This window comes from Sceloporus undulatus, chromosome 3 (genome assembly GCF_019175285.1).
Source record: "Sceloporus undulatus isolate JIND9_A2432 ecotype Alabama chromosome 3, SceUnd_v1.1, whole genome shotgun sequence".
Classification (NCBI taxonomy): Eukaryota; Metazoa; Chordata; class Lepidosauria; order Squamata; family Phrynosomatidae; genus Sceloporus; species Sceloporus undulatus.
In genome coordinates, this window is record NC_056524.1 from 246,558,050 (window position 1) to 246,580,213 (window position 22,164).

At 40.2% G+C, this 22,164-nt stretch overlaps 1 protein-coding gene across 2 annotated transcripts; it reads left to right on the top strand.

Annotated features, from left to right (window-relative positions):
- Nucleotides 1-701: 701 nt before the first annotated feature.
- MFSD1 (major facilitator superfamily domain containing 1) lies at nucleotides 702-21,035 on the top strand. 2 transcript variants are annotated; one of them, XM_042459428.1, is made up of 12 exons: nucleotides 702-813; nucleotides 5,401-5,503; nucleotides 7,297-7,395; nucleotides 8,205-8,316; nucleotides 11,063-11,119; nucleotides 12,385-12,541; nucleotides 13,030-13,127; nucleotides 13,514-13,626; nucleotides 14,718-14,765; nucleotides 16,555-16,615; nucleotides 18,995-19,106; nucleotides 20,196-21,035. In XM_042459428.1, the coding sequence occupies exons 2-12, from the start codon at nucleotides 5,416-5,418 to the stop codon at nucleotides 20,253-20,255; spliced, it is 1,005 nt and encodes a 334-aa protein (XP_042315362.1). In that variant the 5' UTR covers nucleotides 702-813; nucleotides 5,401-5,415; the 3' UTR covers nucleotides 20,256-21,035. The 2 variants fall into 2 exon arrangements, with proteins under 2 accessions (XP_042315362.1, XP_042315363.1); XM_042459429.1 differs by lacking the exons at nucleotides 18,995-19,106; nucleotides 20,196-21,035 and adding an exon at nucleotides 18,110-18,858.
- The last annotated feature ends 1,129 nt before the right edge of the window (nucleotides 21,036-22,164 follow it).

A 22,164-nucleotide genomic window follows, 5' to 3' on the forward strand; every position in this document is an offset into this window, starting at 1 on the left:
TCTTTCATGTGTCACTCTTTATTACAATGACTTAAATGATTTACAACTTCCTTGCGGTGGGGCACAATAATATTCAGCGTTTTGTCGGTATTGGACAGGTAAGTGGAATAGATAAGGCAGTTGCAAATATGGATCAATAGATGTCATAGATCATTCCAATGATCTCTGGACCATTAGATTACTTTGTTCTAAAATTAAAAATATAAGTGAAAATACATACCAGCTTTAGATGTTAAATAAAAATAATAAATAAATAGTAAACTTATTTATATCCCGCTTTTTTGTGACAAGACAACAAAGCGGCTTACAACACGTTAAAATGCACATTTACAATTTTCACACATTAACATTTCCACATTTACAAGGTTCTTGTTTCTTAGGTAATATTTGCTGTGGGAGCGATAAGTATGCTTTTTGGCTGATGGAAGCGGGCAGATTTGTATTGGGTAAGTTCTTTGTATCACACTCGTACCTCTTTCAGTGTTTAACTCCCCCCCCAGACAATTAGAGAAACTTTATTTAAAAAAATCTTATAAAGCATTTCAGTTCTATCTTGAAACAGAAGCATTATCATTTCCCTTTTGATCCAGATAACTTAGGTGAAACTTGTTATACTAACATGAATGCATAACTCTAAATCACAAGATAGTTGTGTCATGCATGTTGTTTTTTAAACATTTATTCTTAAACTCTCTTTCCTCATTTAGGATTGGTGGAGAGTCCTTAGCAGTGGCGCAAAATACCTATCTGTCAGTTGGTTTAGAGAAAAGAATTAAACCTTGTGTTTGGACTACAGCTCAGCATGGCTGAATTGTAAGTCTAAAACTCCTTTTTTGTTTCTGTTATCATCATAGTACTACAAATACTCCCACCATTTATCCTCCCTGTGATATTAGAGTGAAAAATACTTCAATTAAGAACATAGATTTTAAAAAAGAAGTTTCAGATTAGATCAGAGAATTCTAGGGTAAAGATTCTTAATGATAATCCTTAAAATTCATAGTTTCAATGACCACGGGTCAGTGAGCAAATTTAAAACCGTGCCACAAACCCGGTCGCTGCTCCGTGCAATGCAGGTCTATTAAATAACACCCACATCCTCCAGGATCTCCTGGAGGCTCTAAGTGTGACCTGGTTGCATACCGAGACATGGCTGGGGCCTGAAGGGGATGCTGTGTGGGCTCAGGCCTCCTGCCTGCCGGGTACTCGGTGAAGGACCAGCGCAGGTTAGGTGGGCGGGGGGTGTGGCCTGGTACATAGGAACACCGTGTCCCTCACGCAGAAACCACCTCCGGCACACACCTATATCGAGTGTATTTACCTGACCCAAAGGCTAGGGACAGTCTGGGGATTCTGTTAGTGTATCGGCCACCCGTGCATTAGCGGACCCTTAACGAGTGACAACAGCTGGTTGCTGAGCTGATGTTGGGACGCCCAGGCTTCTTGTCCTGGTGACTTCAACATCTCCCTCACGGCCTGTTCTGTTCCATCTGGTGCGGCTCGGGAATTCAGGAGACCATGACGGCCATGGGCCTGTCCCATCTTAGTGGTCCACGCATTGGGTGCGTGTAATACTCTCGATTTGGTCTTCTGTTCGGGGCGGAATATCCTGGGTGGATAGCTTAATTCCCCCTTGTCATGGACGGATATTTCCTGGTAGAGGTGAAAAACAAGGCCTCTACCCAGATCCCCCCGGGTGGTGGGACCGGTTTAGAATGTCCACCCTCGTAGGCTGATGGAACCTGAGAGGTTCCAAGAAGCCTAGAGGGCTCACGTTGGAAATGACGGCGACTCTGTGATGCCCATCACCGGTATCTGGAATACCGGTTCTCTGGGGCTATACACAGAATCTACCCAAGCGCCCTACTCAGCCAGCTTCCAAACGTAGCACTGGTATACGGAAGATCTCCGGCGAGAAGCGGGTTTCCTGCGACGGCTAAGAGTACCTTGGCGGAAACACCTTTGCTCCAAAGACAAGACTCCCTAGACCGATGTTAAAGGACTACGGAGAGCATACGAGCAACAAGAACTGTTCTATGGTGCTCGTATTGCGTCCGTCGGAGTGCGTCCGGCAGAGTTGTTCAGGGTGGTCAGGGAGCTAACTCAGCCCCTCCTGCCTGAACCAGATCCTTGAACCTTCTAAGGCCTGCTGTGACTGTTTAACGACTTTTTCGTGGATAAAACTTCTCGTATAACAAGGTCTGAACGCCGACATTATGGCAGAACCTGGGTAGAAGCGTCCAGCCCTCCGTGGACTGTGTATATTGGATCAGTTTGAGTCGGTGAGTAACCGAGGATGTGGACAAATCCTCGGAATGTTCGGAAGACACCTGCTTCTCTTGATCCCGTCCCTCGTGGTTAGCAGCCCGGGGGGACCGGCGGTAACACTTTTGTTCTACCGGATAATAATACATCTTTCAGGGATGGGCGATTTCCATCGGATCTTAAATTGGCCATATAAGACCGATCCTAAAAAAGCCCTCACTTGACCCCCTGGTTCATAATAATTATCGGCCTGTTTCGCTGCTACCATTTTTGGGAAGGTGATCGAGAAGGGCGGTTGCGATCAGCTTCAGGCGGTCTTGGATGAAACGGATTATCTGGACCCATTTCAAACTGGCTCCGTGGGGGTCATGGGGTTGAGGACGCCATGGTCCCGCTTGGTCATGACTTCCGTCTGGGCATTGACAGGGGAAGCGTGTCCCTGTTGGTTGCTTCTGGACTCTCTCGACTTCGATACCATAGACCATGGTATCCTTCTGGGAGTCGCCTGGCTGAGGTGGGGAATCGGGGGCACTGGCGCTCCAATGGTTCCGCTCCACCTCTCTGGGAGCGGGTCCAGTGGTTCAGCTGGGAGACGTGTGCTCCCAGCGAGCGGGCCCTTAAACCGGGTCCCTCAAGGAGCCATTCTGGTCTCCCATGCTATTTAACATTTACATGAAACCGCGGGAGAGATCAGCCGGAGACATGGGGCGCGGGTTATCAGTACGCTGATGACACCCAAATCATTTTTCTCTATGTCTCGACTGATGCAGTGCTGGGATGGCGTTCTCCTCTCGTGGCCTGTCGAGTCATTAATGGGCTGGATGAGGAAAACAGACATCAAACATTAATCCAGAGAAAAACGGAGGGACAGTGAGGTTCCCTGGTCCAGGAATGGAGGGGGTTCCACCCTGTCCAATGGGGTCACGCTCCCCGTGAAGGACCTCCGGCGCAGTCTGGGGTGCTTCTTGACTCGTCCTCACCTGACGCTCAGGTGAATGCGACGGTACAAGAGTACCTGTTATCAGCTTCGCTGATTCGCCAGCTGCGCCCATACCTGGCCCAGAGGGACCTTGAAACTGTTTTGTACACGCTATGGTAACTTCGAGACGGATTTTGTAATGTCTCCATGGGCAACCCTTAACCAAACTCGGAAGCTGCAAATGGTGGCAAAATGAGGCGCGCGGCTGTCACTGGTGCCTCCCAGTGACCAGCACATAACCACACCTGTGCTTAAAGATCTCCATTGGCTGCCCATCCGCTTCCGAGCTCAATTAAAGGCGTTGGTATTACCTATAAAGCCCTAAATGGCTTGGGCCCAGATTCCTGAAGGACCCTCTCCCGTACATTCGCCTCGCACCCTCAGAACATCTGGGCAGAACTGCCTAAGGTGCAAGGGGCTAGTTGGGCTGTCACTGCCAGAAGATCTTTTTCCACAGCGCCCCGCACCCTTGGACTACGCTGCCACGGAGCTCCGCTCATCTCCACCCTGGCCCATTTAGGAAGGGTCTTAAAACCTTCTATTTAATCAGGCATTCCCCGACTAAATACCTGTGGGCCTCCCTCCTCTCTGGTGGCCGTGAGAGGGCTAAGGGGCTTTTTATTGTTTTATGGATTGTGTTTTATATGGTTGTTTTTAATCTTGTATATGTCTGCACTTCGGTGCATTTTGTTAGCCGCCTGACTTTGGAAGGCGGGTGGCAAATAAAAATTTTATATTATTATTATATATTTAAAATTGGTGATAGATGTTAAACAAGCAACCTCAAATTGCACCCAAAAGCCTCTTTTGCAAAGAATGCCAGCCTGCATATGTTTGTACTTGGAATCAGAAGGATATCTTTGAGTCTGGTTTCTGGTGAGTGCTGTCCTATAATAACTTAGGAGCAGACCAGATTAAGAATGTTATCAGAATGACAGTTCAGACTGAAAATCCTTCTAGTTCAGCACTATGGCCAGTCAGATTCCATAGAAGATTCTCCGTAGGGCAGCCTTCCTCACTGACGTGTTTGAGAGTACAACTCTCTCAGTGGTCAGTAATGGGAGGAGTTATTGGTTGCAAATGGCTACCTAGGGCATGTTGTTGCTAACTATTCCCTGTTAAATATCTGTAAGATCTGATTACCTAGAGGCACTATTTTTGCCTGTTGCAACCAATAGCTACAGCAGCTCATCACCTTGCCTGTATTTTCTTCGGTGTGTCTGTATGGTTGTGCTGTATTAAATATGGGAATATAATTAGAAATAAGCCAAACCTTGAGTAAAATGTGCCTCAGTTAAATATAGAGCTGGTACAGACAGGCACTAAAAGCTGTCTTCTGGGTGGCTTGGGGGCATGGCCTGCACATGCTACACACTCCCATGATGCTCCAAAGGCACCCAGAGTGGCTGCACATCAGCTGGCTTCCAGACGCTCTGGAGGCACAGCATTTAGATGCCACATGCTGCTGAAGTGGCTTAAAACAGAGGCAGCATGGAAAAGCCGGGTTTTTTGCCGGTGCAGAAAGGAGCAGCTCTATGCCACTTCTTTTTGGGCCAGCAAAAAGGCAAATTGGGGCTGCAGCATGCAGTTGCTGTGGCCCCATTCTGGCTTTCTCAGGGGCAGCTTCAAGGCACCCTTTCTGGGTGATCTGTCCTGCCCCATAGTCTACTAAGTCAGCTCTCCAAGTGCAACATAAAGGATACAGGGCATTTGCTGCTGATAGAGAGATCTCAGAGTCAACTCTCCCCCCAACATATTTTATTTATGAATTTTGGATTCTTGATGGCAGACAGTTGTTCAACCTGGTAATATTTTAAGTCTTGGGTTCTCTCTCTTTCTAAACTGGGCCAGGATGGTGTAGTGTTTTGAATGTTGGACTGTGACTTTTGAGCCCAGGGTTCAAATCCTGTCTTGGCCATGTAAACCATTGAGTGACTTTGACAAATCACACTCTTTCAGCGTCAGAGGATGGCAATGGCAAACCCCCTCTGAAGAAACTTAACAAGAAAACCCTGTGATCGGTTCACCTATTGGAAATGACTTGAAGGCATGCAACAGCAATAACAGCAATACACTGAATATTCAGATGTAAATTCTTGTGTCATGTTATTTCTTATCATGTTGAATATATTATTACAATTCATCTTTCTTCCTAGGGGAGCACTGTGAATATGAATATTATGGGATGGGTGTACTCCAGAGTTCAAGACCTGCTAGGTTCTACAGGTCATACCACTCTTGGTGTAGCACTTTTTATAGGTTAGTAAATTATTCCATTATTTACTCTTAACATTTTGGGACTTGCTCCAGTATGGATGAATTGGAAGGTACTGGTTACAGTTTAATTTATAAACTATTGTAACCTCCAGGTACTTGATACAATGTGTGAAACAGAGGTGTAAAGCAAAGAAAGCAAACTTGATGGTTCACGATGATGTCAAAAATTTAAGTGGTATATGTTGAAATAGAGAATTAATTTTTCTTGCTTCCCCACAATGGTACTTTCTGTTGTTCCAATGGAGAAGGAGAAAATTAGAATCACTTTCACATAGCTATATATGAGACTGCATTATCATGTTCTGCTCTCCATTAATGCACAACCTGAGTGCCTGATCCCATTAGAACAAAGCAGCTGTAGTCTTGAACCATAGTCCTACCATAGATAATTCTGATGCTCATTGTGACTGTTTTTAGAACTATTGGGAGTGAATTGATAAACATTAAATACATAAGCTGGAAAAAGAAGTGATGCAGCCACTTAAACTGGTGAATAATGAACTGAGAATCTGTCAGATTCTGAGCTAGGCATTTATTTAATAGATCATTGTTTCTCACAGCTTTGCATATATTATTTAGGCCATGGGTAAGGAAATTGGCTTTCCATAGTTTTAGACTATACATCCCATAATCCAGTAGCAAAGGGTGTACTAGCTAGGGGCTTTGGGACTCAAAATCTAGGTTATCTCCCCACTTGTTTTTAGGTAATCTCTTCCCAGTCAAGTCCCTCTGTGTTTTGAACATACTGTATATACTCATGTATAAGTCTAGAAATTTAGGTTAAAAACTGTCCCAAAAAACCTGAGTCGACTTATCCATGGGTTGATGTAAGTACTGTATTTTAACGTGTGTGTGTATATGGTGAAAGACAAGAGTTTAATCTGCCCTGGAAGCACTGACTCCCTTTTGCTCTCTCTCTCAGCCATCCAGCCTTTAGTATGTGCACAAATACAGTAGTTATGTCTGCTGGAATTTTGTAACTTTTTGGCATTGTTTTCCATTACTTCGTCCTTTACATCCTTCATTACATGCATTTACGTTTTACCCTCAACTTATCCAGGGGTCATATCAAAATCCAGAATTTTGGGCCCAAAATTTGCCCTTGACTTATATATGAAGTTGACTTATAGTCGAGTATATACGGTAACTCCTACCACTCTTGAACAGCATTGCTAATGGCCACGAATAATAAGGATTGTAGGCCAAAACATCTGGAGGGATCAATCTGTAGAAAATTGCATTTGGCTCTCTCTAGTTCCATATCTAATAACATACCACTGCTGTCAGATTGGAACATTTATTAAATGACAGCAAACAAAAGCCTGGATTGCCCATTATCATGCTACCTTGAAATTGACAAAAGTCCTCTATGTTATGTATGATACTGCCCATTCTTGGTCTGGATTTCTTCTGAGCTGTCTCTGTTCTCGCATTACAACTGCTATGCGGTGCAATGCTAATTGAATTCAAAAGGTGGTGACTCCTGTCTTTAGCCCTGTTGTTTTATGGAAAGACTAATTCACACAAACTTGAATATTAGTGACAAATTCTGTAACAACTGTCTGTGAGCAGACCATCTTTTCTGTAAACCATATACTCTTTTTGGAGGAAAGATAGTACATAGACTTAGTAAATATGTCTTCTGGAGGTGATAATTCATTCTGTTTGATACTAGATGCTTCACGTATTCATTTATTACTTCTGTGGTTAGATAGTAGGTTGCCATTTTGGTATAAAATTTTGCTGATATACAGTACATTTTCTCTTAATTGCAGGTGGTGTGACGTGTATCTTTTCATTAGTCTGTGCTCTCATTCTTGCCTATCTGGATAAAAGAGCTGAGAAAATTCTTTGCAAAGAGCAAGGGAAGACTGGTGAGTGAGTGTTGGTGTATAGTAATAGAATTTTTGTTTTTAAAAAGATGTTTGCTACAGAGTGAATAGACAAAAATGTTGAACCTATTCCTTCCTTCATCATCTTCATTTGGCAAGCATAATTTGTGAAGGCATCACATACATGGCAGTGAACTCTACTTATTTTGAAATGACATAACTTTGGGCCTGAACAGACTAGCCGGAAAAGCCATCTTCTGGGCAGCTTGGGGGCATGGCATTTTGATGGCACACTCCCCCAAGCCACCTGGAAGCCACCCAGCTGATCAGACGGAGGTGACCAAGCTGCTCCAGGGGTGTGGTATTTTGGCAATACATTCCCCCCCCCCCCCCCGGGAGTGCCCAAAAGCTGCCAAGGGTTGCTTCAGGACAGCCTAAAGTGGCCCAAATAGGAGCTGATCTTTTCTGCTCCTATTTAGGCTGGTGGTGGAGTGCACCTTCAGGACTGCGGCGTGTGTTTGGTGGGGGTGGTTTCAAGCCACCCCTTCGTGATTATGTGTTTCACCCATTTGTCTCTTTCATGATGCTGTTTGCTGTTAGCTTGGGAAATGGAAGGCTCTCCTTTACTTCTGTAAGACACAGCTAGAATGTCAGTAACAGCAGGCAGGCAGAACAAGTTAAGGCAACTCTTAAAACAGGTCAAGGCAACTCTTAAAAAAACAGCAGTAGGAATATGTCTCTTCTTAATGTAGAAACATTTTCATGAAATCCAGTGTTACAAAATGCTTCTGAATCTGTCTTTTAAAAATGTAGTTTTGTTGTTCTGATGCTGATGTTTCTGTTTTCTCAAGGTGAAGTGATTAAATTAACTGATGTGAAAGACTTTTCATTGTCCTTATGGCTCATATTTATTGTCTGTGTTTGTTATTATGTGGCCGTCTTCCCATTCATTGGACTTGGAAAGTAAGTATATGTTTAATATGACATTAGGCTTCTCACTATTAAAGAAAGTATGATGGACTTGATCTTTTGAAAACTGACCTGTATTTTCCATTGGTTTAATATAGACTTTTTTGCACAAGCATTACATGTATTGATAACATTTTCATGTAGGAAATACAATATGTATCATGTGTGTTTTGCTAAATCTATATTTAATGGGATGGCCTCATATTGGTCTAAATACCCTAAAGGAACCAGATCCCATCAGATTTTGGAAGCTAAGTAGGATCAGCTCTGGTTAGTACTTGGAAGGGAGAGCACCAACAAATACCAGGTGCTGTAGGTTATATTTCAGAGGAAGGAACTGACTAAACCACCTCTGAGTATTCTCTGTCTAAGAAAACCCTGTGCAATTTGTGGGGTTACCATAAGTTGATTGATGACTTGAAGCCTCTCTTTCTTTCTCTTTTTCTCTTCGTAAACCTTTGGGAAAATAGCATGGTGTTTTCCAATTGAAAATACCCCCCCCCCCCCAATGGTGTTTATGCAGTTTAGCTAGAAGTGTACTCTTTAACTAACTTCAATTTTGAACATAGATGATAGTGATTTACAATAGATATTAAAGTTTTTTTAAATTTATGTTGTGTTTAGAGGTTTTTGCATTCATGTTAAGTGACCAGCCGTAGCATAATTCAAACACTAAAATGTGAGCAAGGAAAGGAAGAGAACAGAGCATGGGTCAGTAATTTATTAGCCAGTGAAGATCTACAAATGTAGAAAACTCCAAATTGCTAAGTAGATAGTGTGGTTTGTTTTAAAAAAATAATTAAGAGTGAAGTTCACATGCTCATGTTTCTCAAGCATCCTGTCTAGTTGGCATGCATACAACAGAGAATCCGTGGGTATGGGCAGGGTGAAACATTTCCTATTTATCTATTGATTCTCCCTTGCAGATATTCTACTGTTATTACCAATTTTAGTCTTGTGATGAAAATGTTGAGTTGGGAAATCTATGCTTGCTTTATAGCTTGTAGCATAGTGTTCAGTTGCATGCCAGTATCTTTTCTGAGGTCCGCAATGCTCTACTCCATTGTCCGGTGAATTTAGAAACTGCACCATATCAGATATTTGAGTAGTGTACAATGGATAAAAAATTATAAATATTATAATAAAAGCAAAATGCACTGATAGAAAAGATGAATTGTATTTACTAGTCAAGAAAACCTTGCTCAAAAAGAAGGTGACATGCAGGTACATATATAACCTCTTTCAGGAGGGTATTCCAAGGGATGGAAGCCAACACACTAAAGGCCCTAACACATGGTTGATTCCCAAGAGGATGTCAGACCCATGTGCAACCATCAAGAGCACCACCTCAAAAGATCTAATATAATAGCTTGAATTTAGCTGGACTGTCACATGTTACCAGTACTTACTCTAAAAAGAGTAAACATTGTAAGTCAGACCAGAGGCTGTGTGTATATCCTTATTAATCTCATCTCTCTTTTAATGGAAGACTTACTGTTACTAAGACTGCATAATTTACTTGCAAATATTTTTATGTACACTTAATGCTATTCTTAAAACCCAAGATTTTTTTCAGCCTCCCTCCCCATCTGATACCCATATATTAATAATAATAATAATAATAATAATAATAATAATGTTTATTTATATACCGCTTTTCCAAATTAGATCAAAGCGGTGTACAGCAGGAAGTACAATACAAAGTAAAAAAACAAAAACAAAAATAAAACATAACAGGCCTCTCTCCCCCCAAGATGGTGGCTGAAGGGAGGCCTTGTCTTCATACAGGCAGGCAGTTGGAGCTTGCCTGCCTCTCTCCCCTCAAGATGGTGGCTGAAGGGAGGCCTTGTCTTCATACAGGCAGGCAGTTGGAGCTTGCCTGCCTCTCTCCCCCCAAGATGGTGGCTGAAGGGAGGGCTTCTCTTCTTACAGGCAGGCAGTTGGAGCTTGCCTGCCTCTCTCCCCCCCAAGATGGTGGCTGAAGGGAGGGCTTCTCTTCTTACAGGCAGGCAGTTGGAGCTTGCCTGCCTCTCTCCCCCCCAAGATGGTGGCTGAAGGGAGGGCTTCTCTTCTTACAGGCAGGCAGTTGGAGCTTGCCTGCCTCTCTCCCCCCAAGATGGTGGCTGAAGGGAGGCCTTGTCTTCATACAGGCAGGCAGTTGGAGCTTGCCTGCCTCTCTCCCCCCAAGAATGATCATGTAGCCCAACCAAGATTACTATTTGGCTAGAATGTCTCTTTCTGGTGTAGTTTCATGAGCCAACTCATGCCTAGACTACTTTCTTGCTCCATGAAACAGAGAAAGGAAGAGAGAGAAAAAAAGAAAGGTGGCAGCACCTGTAAGACTATTTTTATTATTATAGCATAAGCTTTTTAATAATATAAACCCATTTCTTCAGATACAGTACAGAGTGTTATTAAAGCTTCAGGTATGAAGAATATTTATACAGTTGTGGGAGTGGAATAGAATTAGGATCCATTGACCTGATTTTTCAAAAGGCTGTGGGAAGTGATACAGTGTCTTGTGCTGGCCCTGTTTCTTGTTACTCATTATTCATAAATAAAGGAAATTGCTAAATATTCAGTTAGCAGTTCTCTTTAAGAGAACTTCTCTTATGTGGCTTTGACCTTGTGGGCTGCTGATAAGCTACTCCTATTGTAATTGTAAGTTAGTTACTTTGAGTTGTTCATTTTTTCTCTAAGCTGGCATGGTAATAAAATGTCCATGGCATTTTTTCAACAGAGTTTTCTTCATTGAGAAGTTCAAATTTTCCTCTCAAGAAGCAAGTGCGATCAACAGGTAAATATCGTACTGCTTTAAAAAATAAGATACTGTATTTAATTAGTTTTTATCATGCCTTTCTCTTAGTTTGGAACTCAAGGTGGCTTACAACAGTTAAAACATAGTTAAAAAGTAATAGCGTACAAAAGTTAAAAAGCAATTACATCATTGTAACATTAAAACAAATTAAGAAAAGAACAAGTAATGGATCTTCAGTAAATTATACAAGGCCTGTTTTCCCTTACAAATCACTTCTCAAAGACCTGCCAGCATCAAAAGCCTTTTATCTGCTTGCAGAGAGTAAGGAGGGTGATGATTTAGCCTCTGGGAGTCTGAGAGCCTGGGAACAGCCACCAGGAAGGCCTTCTCCTGTGTTACCACTAAATGTACCTGTGAGGGTGATGAGGCAGAGAGCAGGGCCTCCCCAAAAGATCTCAAAATCCAGGCAGGTTCATCCTTCAAATAACCTGGCCTGAACCAGATAGGGCTTTATAGGTCATCAACAGTCCCTTGAATTATGCCTGGAAATAGATGGAGATCCAGTGGAACTGTTCCAACAAGGGACTTGTTTGCTCCCCATAGTCAATCCAAGTTAACAGTCTGGCTGATTGTATCATCGTGTGCATTGTTTCAGCCTGGTACTTCTCTGAGAGCAGCGTGCCAAATGCACACACCCTTCTGCTAATTCTGAAGTTTAATACAGTGGAGCCTTGCCTTATGTTGGGATCCGTTCCGGACCCCCCACGTAAGGCAAATCCAGCTTAAGCTTGAGCCCCATTCAATATAATGGGGCTTGTGATCGTGGCGGCGCGTTGCGGGTATGTTGCGGGCGCTGCACCATTCATTTAATGGCGACGCGACTTCACGTAAACAGGAAGCCATGTATGATGTGCCTGCGTATGGAGCGGGTGCACTGTAGCAAGATCTATAAGGAAAGAAGGGGGGAGTTTAAAACTCAACAGACTAGTACCCAGACTAGAGTACAGTTGATTCACTAATTTACTGACTTGTAAAAATGCCAAAGACAAGACAGAACAGAACACTATAGAGTCTAGTCTTACCTTCCCACACAGTAAGTGGATAAAATCTACTCTTTTATTTCTGTTACAAAAATAGTCCCAGATGATATGGTTTATTGTATAATGAACCCTCATTCGGAGGAGGGGAAGTAAGTAAGTAAGGTTTTATATCACAAATTAAACTCTAAAGGAGTTAGCCTTATTTCTTTACTGTTTTTTGCATCTTGAATTCTTAATCTGGAAGTAATTTTGTTTCTTTTACAGTATTGTGTATGTCATATCAGCACCCATGTCCCCTGTCTTCGGATTCCTAGTAGACAAAGTTGGAAAGAATATTACTTGGGTTATATGTGCTGTAGTGACTACTTTGGCTTCTCACATCATGTTGGCCTTTACTTTCTGGAACCCTTGGGTTGCCATGGTAGGCATTTCTTTAGATTTTATTTTATTCAAATGTAGGTGTGTGTGTGCCTAATTGTCATTTTGCATAGGGACCATGTTTCATACATTGTGCTCTAAATACTTTTGTGTGAACGAATATAGGATTCCAACAGTAAATGCTTATATACAGTCTTCATTCCTTCCACATGTATAACAAAAACAAAATTCTAAAGCAGCTTTTTTTAGAATAGCAATTTAGATTACTAAAGGACATGTCCATAGTATGAATGCTATTGTTTATCAATTGTGCTACTATGAGAGATGCTGTTAGTAAATGTTTGCATTGGTCATACATATTTATTATTTTAACTGGTTTAAGTAACCTCAGTAACAGAATAAACAAATAGAAGCAGCCTATTATAACTGGAGAACTATGCAGAAATACAGTGTATGATTTTTAAACCCATATAAATAGCTCCCTTTGGTGTTCTTAAATGATAATGTCATTTTTATAAATCTCTTCCACAGTGTTTGCTGGGAGTAGCTTATTCCCTACTTGCTTGTGCCTTATGGCCTATGGTTGCTTTTGTTGTCCCTGAACATCAGCTGGGAACAGCTTATGGCTTGTAAGTAATAGTTATTTATATTCTGACATTTGGGGGAGGGTGTGAACATTTGTTTTTAAAAGGTAAACCATCCTGATGGTTTACGTGTGGTGTTTTGTAGGCTTCAAAGTGTAATTACTGCTAGGCAAAAAGTACAGTGTCTTGAAAATGCATTTGAAATGTCTGTGGAGATGTGTCCCTCATCTTACTTGCAGTTTACTGTATTGAGCAGCAGTTCTGCTGTCTGTGTCATTCATATTTCATTATTTATTAGATTATTGTAGATTTTTGTTTCCTTGTAAGTTCAAATATTGTAGAGAAGTTAAGATGATAATTTTAAGCAGCTTTAAAAAAGTAATTGAAGAAAAAAAAGGCCTCTGTAAACCAATTGCCTTAATTCTTTTCAGCATGCAATCAATCCAGAATTTGGGTCTAGCCATCATTGCCATTGCAGCTGGTATGATACTGGATTCTCGAGGGTATCTGTTCCTAGAAATATTCTTCAGTGCTTGTGTGTGTTGTAAGTATGATATCATCTGAAGGTGCAAAATGCCTTTCCAAAAAATAAGTAATTGGCATAAAAGGAGATTTCAATAAGAGCTATGGTAGAGAGGTTCCAGGAGGAAATTGGGCTAGGACTAAAGTTTTTCTCCTTACCGACTGTGTACTCCAAAAAGATATAGACTAGTTAGAGATGTTGACTTCATTTTTAGTGATTTGTCTGTTGTGTTTTAAAAGAACATTGCTAGTGTAGAAAAGTACACAGATACATGCGCACTCTGTTTTTCCAGTATGGAGGCTAATGTGATCTTGAAGCCCTCACAGTGTTTGGACCTCAGAGATGTTAGACAATTCAGCCTGTGTTGTGGCCTAACTATTGCACTGCAAAATAAGAAGGCATTCTGGCATAGAAAACTCTTGGACATAGGTAGGCCAAAGCAGTTGCCTATGATATATTTCCCATCAGACTAGTAATCTGACCAGAGCAACCTGGGAACTTTATTATTCTGATCTTTGCCAGAGACTGACTGATGTACTCCACTTTTACTTTATCTCATTCTCTTTGTCCCTTGCTAATTTCTGTTCTACCTGCGCAGTGCACTCAGCCTCATTCTAAAGACCTTGTTTCCCCAATAATGGGATCTGGCTCATATATTTGTGATACTGTGCAAGAGCATTTACCATCTATATTGCTGTAGTTGCATTTGTTTGGAGTTAAAGTATTCCTGTATGGTTCTGCACATGATGGCCACCTTTGCTGTTTACATGAAAACCACTGTAGTACTAGAGGAATGCCCTATTTGAAAATCTTTGGTTTGCGAAATCATTTACAATAAAGCAGCATCTGTATTGCAAAACTACTTCAGTTTGACGCCACTTTAACTGCTATGATTCGATGCTATGGAATCCAGGGATTTGTAGTTTGTTGTGGCATTAGAGCTTTCTGATAAGAGAAGATTAAATGCCTAACAAAACTACAATTCCCAGAATTCCATGGCACTGAGTCATGGTAGTTAACGCAGTGTCAGACTGGATTATTTCTGCAGATGCAGCCTAAGGCTATTTTCCTTAAATCTGAGCTTCATATAGTTTCTTTCTTTTGGCTTTTAGTGTCACTCATTGCTGTAGTTATGCTGTACTTTGTGAATTATCTTAGAGGTAAGTGCCTTTTTTGTTACTTAATTTGTGTGCACTTATATTTTAGTCAGCTGTGTGTACAGATGATGATCTTAACTTGAATTAATGTTAACATAGTGGCAAAACCTTGTAGCTGAAACAATTTTGTTACCACAGTATTTATACTTCTTAATGGTCTGACTGTGAATCTCTTTTGCTGTCACATACTACTCTCACAGATATTTCACAGTAACTATAAACATATTTATCTCCCATGTACCACTTTGTATCCAATTACAGTCAGCCCTTCTTATACACAGATTTTTTATACACGGATTCAAGCATACATGGTTTGAAAATGTTCCAAAAAGTATAAATTTCAAATATCAAACTTGGATTTTCCATTATTTATAAGGGACACCATTTTGCTGTGTCATTATATGTAATGGGACTTGAGCATACACGGATTTTGTTATCCACGGGGGATCTTGGAACCAAATCCTAGCGTATAACAAGGGTCCACTGTATAAACCTAACATATTACATTTGCAATTGTTTCTTTCTCCTGGCACTGTCACTTTGTTTTCTTTTTGTTGTAAGTACATTACATCTAGCAGTTTTCCAATAATCATGTTTAACACACACACACACACACACACTACATTTTACACTACTGAAGTGGGTCTTTGAAGTAGTTTATACTGTAGTCTTAAAATGCTACAGCATTTCAGTAGTCAAAAACATCTGACTAAATTTTTAAAAAGTGCACCTAAATTGAATGCAGACAAGGAATCAACAGAGCGAAATAGCTCTGTGGCTACTAAATTTCGCTGATGGTTTTCAAGACTCTAAAAAGTCAGCCATGAAATAACCAAGCATGCCTGGTTTGGCAGGGTTCTTCACAGTGCTACCATTGAGAAAACACAGCCTGAAGCTCTTGTCTGAGTTTTGCTTTGCATGGCACCTGGATCAGTGAATTTCCATGAACCTGTTGGTTTGGGAGAGGTAATAGGAAAGGGGAGAGTCCCATTGCTCCATGGCCCTCAGAAGCACTGTAGTTTGAAAGACCAGCATTTGTACATTGATTTGGGTCTGCAAGCTAGTGGAAAATAAATGCAGCTGGACCAAAATTGGCAAAATAGGGCCCCTGCAACCTAGCTGCACTGAAGTAGTAAACAGTTTAGGTTACTGAAGTGTGGGTATATCCAGTAAGAAGATACATGCTACCTATTTTTTATGGATATATTGTTGCTGGTTTTTTTTAATGAAGTTGTAATGGCTTTTAGTCAAATACAATAAATGATGGACTGACTGACAATAAGAAAGTATGTTAGGCCCATTAACTTATATGTATGGAAGAAAAAACTGCTTCCACTGAGAAGCAGTTTTTTCAGTAGTATTCTATTGATTTCACCCATCAGTAGCAGTAAAACTTGTTTCTAGGTATGATTGTTTAGAATTGAAATGTGTGTTCCTCAGGCTTCAGTGGGAAGGAAAAGAATTTGGATGCTACAGAGACAATCATGATGGATTGTCATCATGGTTGTCTAGTAGGAGTAAGAGATCGGTCATTATAGCAAAAATCTGGGATTGACATGTCCAGAATTGTGCAAGTCACATTCTTTTTCATTAACCATTCTTGATGTAGTGAAATTTCCTTTCTACAAATGAACTGGAGTTGTTTTTCCCAAATTTTAAAAAATATACATTGAAGTAATCTTTGGCCCCCATAAGCTTATGACGCAATACACATCTTTAGGGTAGGAAGGGACTTCTTGTAAAACAAGTGTTCAAGTTCTCTGTTAAAACGTGGGTATCTCTTCTGCCATAGGAGGTGACCTTAACTGGTCTGCAAAGAAAAGGGAAAAACTACAGAAGCAAGCTGTGGCTGAGTAAGTATGTAGGTGGGGTTCAAACCTAAATCATCTGCAAAACAGAACAGAAACAAAGCAGTGGGTAGGTGGGTAAATGGGTAATGAATATAGACATGACTGCACACTTTCAAATGTTTTAGTTATTTCTCTATAGTTTTATGGTTACTTGATATAATGTACAGTAAACATTTATGACCTCTTGGAGAGGAGTTGAGAAAATTTGTTGATAGAGTGGAAGATTCTGATACTGAAATGTATTATAATGATACATATTGATACTATAACAAGTAATTCCATAACAGATAGTATACTGAAATGTGACCTGAGTCTTCATTTAACACAGAGTGGGCTCACTGGCCCCCAGGGAATGTTGGGTGGCCTCCTCCCTCCCTGGGTCTCCCATCCTTAAATGTTTTAAAAATGTTCATTTTATTTTATTGCTAAAAGTAGTCCCTTACACTAGCAGTTTCACTCTGTTTCCCCTGTCCCAACCTGAGCTTTTTTATCATTAAGCAGTAAACCAGAGGCTGATTGAAATCAAATTAGGTGGTGTGTGGTCTTTCTTGCCTAAAGTCAATAAACAGCAGAGTTTTGGGAGGCCCTGGGGCTTCAGAAACAAGTGTGGGGTTGTATGCAGCTGGTAGGTCATATTCTCCCCACTCCATTCTAATTCAGAGTGTTGTGAACAAACCAACCTTTGCCATGACAAACTACCAATTCCAAAGTTTGTTTTGCACAATGTTAAAAGTAGGCTGTAGCCATATAGATCTGGCAATTGTGCTATAAATAATTTGATATCGTCATTAATTTTGGAATGGACAGAGTAACCCTGTAGACATTACTGAAGCACATCTGCCAGTATTTCTTGCAATTGACTGTACTGGCTAGGATTGATGGAATTTGCAGTTCAGGAACATCTGGATGACTACCTTTTGACTACTCCTGCCTTAAACAATTTGTTTTATGGCTAAGAAAATGCAGATTTTCATTCAGAAACTTATTCAGCAGCTTTTAAAAATTCTAAAAAAATAAAGTCATACTATTTTCTCTATCAGCCTTAACAAGTTAGAGATAATTTTTATGAGCCTTTACATTTGTCAAGGTACCCTAAAAATTCAGGGGACACAGCTTATTGTTTATCCTACTGAAGTTGTTTCTGTCGCCAAAGAGACTGTTGCTGTCTATAATACAGTTGTCAAGCATATCAGTATTTGTCTGTGTGCAGTCTGGTTTGTGGGTAAAAATAAATGTCTGATGTGAATTGACACTGTATTAGATAGTACATGCAAGCCATTTTTGGCTTAAGAAAATTCTCATCAGTTCCACTCAACATGACCAATGGTCAGGTATGATGCAGGTTTTAGTCTTCTAGCTTCTAGCAGGTTCAGAGGCTGGTCTCATAAGTCAAAATAACAATTTATCTCTCTGTAGAGATAAATTACAGCTTTTTCTTCAGCTCCTTCAAGGTGTAATAGTGGTAACAATAACCTGTCACTACAATATTTTTTGCAGAAAAGAAATTTGAATAGGAAATCTTCCAGAAGTAGGAATGATTTGATCAGCAACGTGTCCAGTTGAAGAGTGTTGTAGTGTATTTGTCTTGAGGGCTAAACACCAAGCTCTTTGAAATAATTGATTCAGTGCATTGAATTTTTTAATCACTTGATTTGTATCGGTGCTCAAACTGACATCATTATCGAAGCACTTAAACTGGAGTCAGACAAAACTTTCATGTTTATCACCTGTAGTTGAAGACTACTATTCAACTGAAGCTTATGTGGAGCCAGTGTTTTAGTCTATTGGCAGCTCTTTGGATGACTTTATCTTTCTACTGTGGAATAATGATGGTTCAAATAATAGTGGTGTATTGTTACTCAGTAATTGCATTTTTATTGCCTTACAAAATGCAGGTTAATGTTTCTTGGTTTCTTGTTGCAAATTGTGGTTTCATAATAAAACTATCATATGAATTCCTGGATCATGAGAGTTTAAATGACATATGTGTGGTAGAACGATTGGAGAAATTATGTTAAATCAAATGCCTGTCTCTGGGAGAACAAAATATTGGACCTTTTTCTAGCATCCTGCTAAGCAGTCTTGTGCTTGGGGAAGTTTCTGTCCTTGTGTTTGTACTGGAACTGTATTCTGTTTAAATGTACTTCTTTTGTTAAAGGTAAAGCTTATCCTTTGACTAACCATGTTGAAAATTGCACTTTTGCACAGGAATTTTGACCTTTATAAATAAATATTGAAGAAAAGAGTGTCTGCCTATCAAATGTGTTTGATTTAACCTACCTTCCCAGCTGTTTTATTGTTCTAGGAATAACACCCAACAGATGTTCTATCACATCTTCTGAATACACATGTGCATTAATAGCATTCCCTTTGTCTTCACAGAGCAAAAAGACGGGAAAAAATCAGACGTCAGAATGAAGATGACTTAGCCAAATTACAGCCAAAGAATGACTTTAGTTTGAGGAATAGGTATCTCTCCAGATTAGGTGCTCAGGTACTGATAACTAAAAAATGTATATATACATATATATTAAAAACTGCAATAGTTATTGCTTTGAAAAGGGTTGGTCTTATCAAACTACTTTGACTCAACATCCCAGCAGCATGATTAAACAGAACCTGGGTTTTAATATTGCAACACATGCATTGCATGTTGAAAATCCAGTGAAAAGATATTTTAGCTGCAAGGGCCCCCTTTGCCTGAGACATTGACTGTAACTAGTCAAAATAGAAAGTACTGGCCTAGATGGATTGGTATCTCACCTGCTGCAAGGAAAAATTGGTACATTCGGAATTTAGGGAAATATGCCAGTACACACTTGGCAGGCTTGCGGGGTTTTTTTTTTCTGAGACTTTTTGAATATCATGGCAACATTGTGTATCAGTGGATGGGTTTTCTTTGAGGGTTACTTAAAAGGTTAAGCTAACACAGCACCACAGGTAGCCCTAAGGATGTTATTTACAATACCTGGCCCCCACAACTATGCTTTTCCTTGGGGGAAAAACTCAAGAAAGTTACCAGAGCAGTAATTCACCTTTTAATGGAGTCAAACACCTGTCACCACCAGCTTAACATCAAAACTTTTCAAAACTGAAATTAGGCTTCCAGTTCTGTTCCCCCCCCCCCTTTTCTCCATTTTTGGCAATCTTTTCAGGTATGACAACAGGAAGTTAAGACAAAAGTGTTCTTAGTGTAGAAGCTATGGCTTGATTCTTTACGCCAAGGATGGAGAATATGTGGCCCTCTTGATGTTGCTGGACTGTAGTTCTTATTAGTACTAGTCAGATTAACCAGTGATATGAGGGATGATGAGAGTTGGAATCCAATAGATTGTGGAGGTCAACACATGCCTCATCCTTACTCTATAGTCACGGCTAGCAACTGTGAACAGGCATCATTGAAAAGCATCACATATGAAGGGGTTTAAAAGATCTGTGATAGTGTTTTGGCTCATTCTTGCATGCACATTGCTGCTCTGTGTTGTAGTTTTCAGGTGGCACTTGCATCCTTTGTTTATTTAATTTAGCAGATAAGTTGAAAATGCTTGTTGATGAGACAACTTGCCTTTTCTTACTTTTGCAGCTGCCTGACAACTGTGTTTGTCACTTACCTGCACTGGCTCACAGAAGTGTGTTGAAATAACAGAGTTGTGTCAAGACATGGGAATGCAATACATGAACCTTTTATGCCACACATGACCTCAGTCTTCCATAGAGCTGCCTAGATAATGAAAAATACAACAATATTCAGTAATCTTCTACAAACAAAACAGTAGCTGATCTCTTGGAGTTGTTACATTGAACTCTGTGCCAAAGTATATAGGGTAGGGATGCTTTTTAGAAATCATGAGTGGTGTGCTGCTACTGATAGATTTCTGTGTTTCCTCAAGTTCTTTATCTGTTCATACTATAAGCTGGTTGAACAGTTTTTGGGTTTGGAAAATAGAACACTGTAACTTCAGCCCATTAAAAGTGATGCTTGTTTCAGCTCCTGTAACTACAGTCTTTCTAAAACAGACATTTTTGTTCATGTTCTAGATTTCTTTCTAATGAAGGGAAACAATGGAATTTAATTCACTAGACTATTAATTTCTGTGAAATTTTAATTTTGTATCAGAAATGAATTAAACTTTTAAACATACTGTTACTTAAAAGTAGCTGTCTTGAAAATAGCATTAATGTCAATGTTTTCATTGTTTGTATTGATGAAAAGCAGAAGTTTGACATTTCCTATGGAAATAGCTCAGTATGTATCTTTATTACTGAGGCAATGCAGCAGTTTTGTAGAAGGATGGTAGAAATCACTGGTCACATTTCATTGAAATAAAAGCTGATTACGTTTGCTACCATAAGTGAAACAAGTTAAAATACAGTGAGAAAATAAGTCTCGGGGCCTGCCTTAGGTTTACATTACATTAGGAACTCACTACACTCGTCCCCCGGGTTACGAAATTAATTCGTTCCGGCGCCATTTTCGTAACCCGGAAGTCTTTCGTTAGGCGAATCCCCATAGGCGCTAATGGGGAAAAGCCGCGGCTCCGCCGCGGCTCCATTTAAAATAGCGCCGGCTTTTTTTCGCAACCCGGGGAAACCTTCGTAACCCGGAAATAATTAATTAAATGTTTTTTCTTCGTAACCCGAAAAATTCGTAACGCGGCGCGTTCGTATCCCGGGGTACCAGTGTATTATGATGTAGTCACACCTACATCGGGTTGGACTCTGACTTGCCTTTCAACCAAATTCTGTCTGTTGACGGGACAACCGACCAGTAGAGACTCCACTGGAGGGAAATCAAAGGAGATTTTTAATGATTTCCCACTGGAACATCCACATTCTGTTCTTTAGGGTTCTTTAATTTTCTGGAACAGGTTTATAGAGAGCACAGAGCTTATTGAGCAAGAAGAATGTGCACAAATTCGGAAGCCCAGATCCAGCCTGTAATTGTACACTTTCAGTTTTGTAATTTGCATTCTTTTAACCCTGATTCTTCTGGTGGTTCCTGTTAGCTGGTGCTCCTTTTAGTTTTGGTTGTACTTTGAGCTAAGAATATTGTACAAATGCTCTTCTGGAGATTTCTTAAATGTTTGTTATTTGAGGATTTTAATGCCCACATTGTAGATAAGCAATGCCATATACAATGTCTTGACCTTGTGATTGTTAAAGGCACCTGAACACAGAAATGTCCTTGTCCCAAACAATAAACATTTTAAGGACTGTTTATATTTGCTGAAAAGTTGGTAATATAGAAACTTAATCTATTCCTAAGCTAATTGAATACATTTTTGGAACTTGTAAGAATTTCATAGGAGAAATGAAATTATATTTTGGGGGGAGGGTGATGACTACAAATTACAAATGTTTTTTCATTATTTCTAAATAAAGCCAATAAGCACAGCAGTATGCCATTTCACCTTTATTGATAACCATCATTATGTGGCTGCCATTAGGTTTAAGAGAAACACTTGGGTGAATGAAAGAAGTGTTGTAAACCAGTTTGATTATATGCCAAGATTTCATGTGAAGATTGCATGAAATATTGCCAAGTCAGTGTG

Excerpts from the sequence above, each read along its gene's own strand:
- MFSD1 (XM_042459428.1), top strand. The coding sequence starts at position 5,416 with ATGAATATTATGGGATGGGTGTACTCCAGAGTTCAAGACCTGCTAGGT. Across the intron at positions 7,396-8,204 it reads CAAAGAGCAAGGGAAGACTG|GTGAAGTGATTAAATTAACT; the intron begins GTGAGTGAGTGT and ends TGTTTTCTCAAG. Across the intron at positions 16,616-18,994 it reads CAGAAGCAAGCTGTGGCTGA|AGCAAAAAGACGGGAAAAAA; the intron begins GTAAGTATGTAG and ends TTGTCTTCACAG.